The sequence below is a fragment of the Micropterus dolomieu genome, unplaced genomic scaffold, assembly GCF_021292245.1.
Source record: "Micropterus dolomieu isolate WLL.071019.BEF.003 ecotype Adirondacks unplaced genomic scaffold, ASM2129224v1 contig_12480, whole genome shotgun sequence".
Lineage (NCBI taxonomy): Eukaryota > Metazoa > Chordata > Actinopteri > Centrarchiformes > Centrarchidae > Micropterus > Micropterus dolomieu.
The window spans coordinates 1-6,851 of NW_025741466.1; the positions used below are offsets into that span (position 1 = coordinate 1).

At 38.1% G+C, this 6,851-nt stretch overlaps 1 protein-coding gene across 1 annotated transcript; it reads right to left on the bottom strand.

Annotated features, from left to right (window-relative positions):
- Positions 1-2,314: 2,314 nt before the first annotated feature.
- Positions 2,315-5,390, bottom strand: LOC123966070 (cytochrome c oxidase assembly factor 8). The gene is made up of 4 exons (XM_046042303.1): positions 5,331-5,390; positions 4,481-4,678; positions 2,979-3,042; positions 2,315-2,625 (listed from the first exon to the last, which is right to left on the bottom strand). Exons 1-4 carry the CDS (start codon positions 5,388-5,390, stop codon positions 2,531-2,533), a joined length of 417 nt encoding a protein of 138 aa, XP_045898259.1. The 3' UTR covers positions 2,315-2,530.
- Positions 5,391-6,851: the final 1,461 nt, after the last annotated feature.

A 6,851-nucleotide genomic window follows, 5' to 3' on the forward strand; every position in this document is an offset into this window, starting at 1 on the left:
GTGCTCCCAGAATGCAGGGTTACTTGTGGTTCCTAGAGTCTCCAAAAGTAGACTAGGAGCCAGAGCGTTCAGCTATCAAGCTCCTCTCCTGTGGAACCAGGTTCCAGTTTGGGTTCAGGAGGCAGACACCATCTCCACATTTAAGAGTAGGCTTAAGACTTTCCTCTTTGATAAAGCTTATAGTTAGGGCTGGCTCAGGTAGTCCTGAACCATCCCTTAGTTATGCTGCTATAGGCCTAGACTGCCGGGGGATTTCCCATGATGCACTGAGCTCCTCTCTCCTCTACTTTCTCTCCCTCTGTATGCAACCTTATCCCATTATTGCATGTTACTAACACAACTTCTCCCCTTTCTGGTAGTCTTGTGCTTTCTCGTCTCTCTCCTCTCACTTCCTGCAGGTTTTCTGGCTCTGGAGCTGTGGAGTCTGGATCTGTGGCTGCGGGTCACCTGCTGCCCCCGTGTTCCTGCTCGACACCCTCTGCTGCAACGACTATCGTTGCTAGTCTTATTGTTATTATAATCATTACGATTGTTACCATTAACACTATATATACTAAATATTTGTACCATTTTTCATTTAGTCTATAGCAACATAACCTTTACTGTCTGTACCTCTGTGTGTATATTCTCTCTCTCTCTCTCTCTCTCTCTCTCTCTCTCTCTCTCTCTCTCTAGATGGCCGCCCACCCTGAGCCATGGTTCTGCTCGAGGTTTCTGCCTCTTAAAAGGAAGTTTTTCCTTGCCTCTGTCGCCTAGTGCTTGCTCTTGGTGGGAACTGTTGGGCTTTCTGTAAATATCATCACAGAGTACGGTCTAGACCTGCTCTTTTATGAAAAGCGCTGTGAGATAACTGTTGTTGTGATTTGGCGCTATATAAATAAAATTGAATTGAACATTTAATTGTTCCACATTTTGGGAAATACACTTATTTCCTGAAAATTAAATGAGATTATTGATACTCGCTTGATTGTCTATACACTAAAGTGTAGCTTTTTTATCAATAAATAAAAAAAAAACAAGCATAAAAATTACAATTTGTAGTTTGACGGGGGGGGGTTAGGCGCCAGTCTATTTCCTGGCCAGCTTCTTTAGGGTCAGAACAATCTCTTAATGCCAAACAGTGGATCACTTTACAAATCTGATGTAGGACATTTAAAACAATTATGATAAAATCTTTTTTCAACAAATATGCATGAATAAAATTATATAAAAACTTTTTTAAATTCTTTTCCCTCAACAAAATAAATATCCTTTTCTCTCTAGAAAAAATAAATGCTAACCTGTTCGTGATTCAAATTAATTAAATCAAACATTTATTGAACATTTGTTGCTCCTGTTTATTTCCAGCTGAGGAAAACCTGGGCCTGTTGTATTTTGTTTCATCCCACTACTGTAACTCCCTTTTCACATGTCTTAGCAAGAAATCCCTGGATCGTTTATATAAAGGGGGCCAGAATGCTGCTGTAAAGCTTTTAAACATCCTTTTAAAGGTCTGAGTTGACTTTGATCGTGATCTCTTTACCCTGGCTCCACATCAAATTCAAAATCTGATTCGCAGTTCTTGTGATCACGTTTAAGCTCTGCATGGTCGGGCACCTGTTCTTTATTAGAGATCTAGATAACCAGTAGGTTTGTGAGGTCCTCTGATCAGGGTTTGCTAGTTGCTTCTTGCTCTAGACTCAAAACGAAAAGAGACTTTGCCTCTGATGTGTCGCAATTAAACTCTCTCCTTCTGGACTCGGATCTGTGGACACTCGCCTTCGCTTAGTTTTACAGCTATTTCCTATTTATTTATTACTTTAACATTGTGATTGTTTGTCTTACCTTTACCTTTTATCTTATCTTAAAGCACTTTGTGGCGTCTGATCTGGAAAGGTGCTATAAATAAATGATGTTGGGCACTATTTACAGTATGCTTTGTACATACATACAATTCTTACAGGATGTTTTGTATTGGGTGTTGATCCTTTTCCCACAAATACGATGTATTTTATAGCATTTAATATATTGGACACAAAATGAATGATGCTACAGTGGCTGCTAACCTTGAACATGAACAACACTGTAAAGAGCAGGATTAAACGTAGATAGATATTTCACTGCACAGCACAATGCAATAAATGTTTGTTGTGCTGGAAGCTCAAAGACATTAAACAGACTGAGCCAAGAAGGCAATAATACCTGCGGGGAAGAGACGGGGAAATGCTGTTATTTCTTTTATTTACTCTAACCTGAGACAATAACAGGAATCACATGGACAATGTAGTGCAATCAGTTTAAATAAAATAAATAAAAGCAATTGCAGAGGTTACACGTGTGGGCGTCTCTTTCTTTATAGAGGATTCACTAAACTAAACACAAGTCAGCCACTTTGCAATGCTAATTCACAGAAAGCTCTTCAAAGCCTGCGATGTTTGTAGTTCTCTAGGTACAGTATATAACAGTGTCGGATAAAGCCCACAGCTCCCGTGGAGGGAGATGTACCCACCCACCCGGTGGCATCATGGGAGATACCCGGCTGCAAAACAACTCACTTGTTATAATTTGCATGTCGTATTCTGTTTCTGTCCAGGAAGCTTTTGTAAAACACGGCCATTTCTTCACTGTTCAGGGACCGCCGTCGTCCTGAGGGGCCGAGAGAAGACGCAGCGGACAATATTATATTCTCATTAAGATATATTTCTTTTTTAAAATCACCAGCTGTTTCATAAAATCTCTTCAATTCACAGTGGTTTTGTCATTTTTAAGTCTGTAAGGCTTCAATTCTAACATGTTCTGACAGACAAAACTGTCTCCATGATTGGGAATACATTTACAATCTATGCAAAAGCACTGCTCGCAGGAGTTTTTAATCCTACTCAAGTATTTAATCTACTTTTCTTAATAAAGCCTGTAGACAGGAGAGGGTTATGTGTGCACAAGAGTCTTAACCTGTGAATAACACTTTAGTATATGCCGAAATATAAATAAGTCCTCACCTTGCTCATCACGCAGACTCAAGCCTTTAGCGTTCAGTTCTGAAATGATGAAAGCATCTTTTTCCTGCAGAGAGCATTGAACAAAAAATGTATATATTCAATTAATGCTTTTAGAACATACACAAACAAAACGCCAACAGTCAACACAATTACCAATATCATAAACCGATATGATAAGATTTACATTTAGGACAATTTAATATTCCTGTTCTTAATGTCCTTTATCTCAGTCTTCAGGACACAGATGCTAAGAAGGGTGGCCTTATGGCACTGAACTTATCCAGAGAGCCTCTATTAATGTAACTCTCAAATTTAGTAACTTTAAACATCTCTCTATTTACAGAGAATCGACTTTATCAGCATCAAAAGCTATAGACAGCCACTTAATCTGATGTTATTATGTTGTAAAAAGCACTGGATCACGCAATATTTCTACAATAAAAATCCTGTCTTTAAAATATCTTTAGTGTTAAATATTATCAGATTCAATGTATTTTATTCCTCATTAAGTTTTGAACAAAATTAATTTAAATAAAAGGGAATTAAGATATAAAGCAAATATATTTTAGACAATGGGTGGGCCCAGAACGCAGACAGCAAAGCTTTGTTGTGCAATGCTGCTGTCTGCTGGTGAAAATAAGAACTGTCCTGTAAGAGCTCAGCATGCAGAGGACAGGAACATCCTGTGACCTTTAAGACTTTGATTATTAATGATGACAACGATAATGTGGTAATAAGCGACATTTGGAAGCTCTGCTGGGAGGTCAGAGGTCAGCTGCAGGGCAGCAGCTCTGGAGGCACATCAGCAGGACTGTGCTGTCCTGCTGCCTCAACATGTGCCCAGTAAACTTCTTCATATAACTGCTCACACAGTTAGTCAATTAACCAATCAATCAATCAGTGGAATAATAATCAACCATAATTTGATAAACAATTGATCGTTTACAGCATTTATCAAGCGAAAAAACCACACACCCACTGATTCCAGTTTCTCAAAATGTGAGAATTTGTTGCTTTTCTTTTCTTTCTTTCCCGTTTTTTATTAACACTGTAAAGTATAAATATTTTTGGGATATTTCATATTTTGGACAGTTGGTCAGACAACAAGATTGATTTAAAGATTCTGGGAAATTCCAAGGGGCGTTTTTTCACAGTTTCCTGCATTTTATAGACTGACTGATTCATCTAAAATACTTGAGAAATTCATTAATACAGAAAATAACCATTAGTTGCAGCTGTACTTGATATACACTTTACATTTAAGTTTTTAATCCTGGCTAGCACTCTGCTTACCGTGACAGGTATTATACTGGTTATTATGTACATGATAAAGACTTTTATATACTATATTTTCATCACACTGCCAAAATATAAACATGTTTCGCAAATACAACCTGAGAGACAGAGAAACAGAACTGGGTACCAAAACTACTTGTACGGTTGTGGAGCGTACAACATTTATATGGACTTTTTCTTTTGTGCTGTAAAAAAAACCTTTCAACCTTGCTGAAGGTGATGTTCTGCTTGGCCCAGAAGTCGTGGTTCCAGTCCTCGGTCTCCTGCCTCAGGTGTCGCAGCCGTTTCTCCAGCTCTGTTTCGTTCGCGGGGACGTGGTAAACGATTGGCCGCAGGTTGGAAAGAGGGTTCGGTGGGCCGATCCAGTCGTGCGTGGAGGTGGCTACTGGCCTGAATGTGGATCTCTGAATAAATATAAGAGAAATAAGAAATATTTTATTGTACTGTTACTTTTAACAATGAAGGTAAAATAGTATTGAACATTTCTGAGAGCAACTGAAAGTTCATCTGTACATTTATCCTGATAAAATGACATGTTATCATCTGCAGTTTGGGGGATCAATTATTTGATTTATCGGATTTGATTATCATTTTTTCTACGGTGGCCCTGAGAGCTCAACACCCTGCAGCTTAATAGAGTACTACAACGATCTAGCATTGCCCTCCTATAATGTTGTCAGACTCACGATGGACAGCACAATCGATGCAGCACAAACAAAGATAATGTGTTTTTTATTCTACGTATTCTTCCCCTGTGTCAAAACCTGGTGCCTACGTTACCCACAATGCAACTCCACTTTCATTCATGTGTGGCAAAAATAATATCACAGCTAAAATCAAAAAAAGGAAAACTTTTCTTCTACTACTACTTCTGCTTTTTTTTTAAACAAATGATCGGAGGTTAAAAGGAAAAGTTTTTTATACTCCATTCTAATTATTTGCTGTAGTAAGTTATAGTTTTGAAATATCTGATATCCTTTTACTGCATTTTATCCGTTTCAGGCCGCCACAACAGGAGTATGAGCTGAACCACACTGCTCTCCTTCAGATACCTACATTAACACCTTCCTTAAATACTGACTTCTTCATCCTCAGGCTGTTTCCTTTACTAAACATGTTCCGGTTTGGGTTTAGGATTAGGACTGACACTCCGCAAGAGTCAGTAAGGGAGAGTTTAACTTGAATAAACAGAAGACGTTTGCACACACAAGCAGACTCAGATGGAGCTCACGTGGTTTGAATAAGCAGCTGACATGCAGGAACCTGCTTATCATTTCTAACCAGACTGCACGGTGAGACGAGCGGCGAGGCACAGAACAGGTTCCAGGACTCAGAGACCAGAAAACAGGTAGATGTGAAGTCAGAGTCGCTGTAGATTACACAGTCGGCTGTATATATAATCATTAAAGCAAACAATTTAGGTAATGCTTGTGGAATAAAATACCAAACTACAGTTTTTTATTACACGCTCAACATGCCGATCCTCGTATGAAATACAGTTGTTGAATGTAACCAAGTACAGTACTTTTACTGAAGTACTTGTACTTTACTTAAGTCTTTTTTTTCATGCCACTTTATACTTCTACTACGCTACATCTCAGAGGGAAATATTTTTACTTCTTACGCCACTACATTTATCTGCAAACTTTAGTTACTACTTACTTTACAAACAAAGAGTTGTACAGGCAAAACATAAAAAAAGCTACGTATAGACCTTTTAAAATATGAGGTTTTGTTATTAAGTTAAATACTTAAACTCATTAAAACACAGTGCGAAATAAGCTTTTGTTGTAGTTCTTCCAACTACAACAGAAAAGTCCCGAGTAATAATAGTGTAACAGTCACAGCAGACATTTTTCTTTCTGCATTGATTACTTTGATTTTTAATTAGAATTAGATTTTCCTGATGATACTTTACTTTTATAGTTAATGTCGTTCTGAATGCATAATTTATACATCTGAATAATTCCTTCACGGTGTAACTAAGTACATTCACTTAATTTACTTTTACACCACTGGTGTTAGTACTTTAACACTACTGGCATTAGTACTTTTACACCACTTGTATAAGTACTTTTACACCACTTGTATAAGTACTTTTACACCACTGGCGTTAGTACTTTTACACCACTGGCGTTAGTACTTTTACACCACTGGCGTTAGTACTTTTACACCACTGGCATTAGTACTTTTACACCACTGGCATTAGTACTTTTACACCACTGGCATTAGTACTTTTACACCACTGGCATTAGTACTTTTACACCACTGGCGTTAGTACTTTTACACCACTGGCGTTAGTACTTTTACACCACTGGCATTAGTACTTTTACACCACTGGCATTAGTACTTTTACACCACTGGCATTAGTACTTTTACACCACTGACATTAGTACTTTTACACCACTGACATTAGTACTTTTACACCACTGGCGTTAGTACTTTTACACCACTGACGTTAGTACTTTTACACCACTGGCATTAGTACTTTTACACCACTGGCATTAGTACTTTTACACCACTGACATTAGTACTTTTACACCACTGGCATTAGTACTTTTACACCACTGGCATTAG

Coding starts and splice junctions, on each gene's coding strand:
- LOC123966070 (XM_046042303.1), bottom strand. CDS start 5,390: ATGTTTAGTAAAGGAAACAGCCTGAGGATGAAGAAGTCAGTATTTAAG. Junction 4,679..5,330: donor TATTTAAGGAAGGTGTTAAT/GTAGGTATCTGA, acceptor ATATTTATTCAG/AGATCCACATTCAGGCCAGT. Junction 3,043..4,480: donor AGAACATCACCTTCAGCAAG/GTTGAAAGGTTT, acceptor TGCTCTCTGCAG/GAAAAAGATGCTTTCATCAT.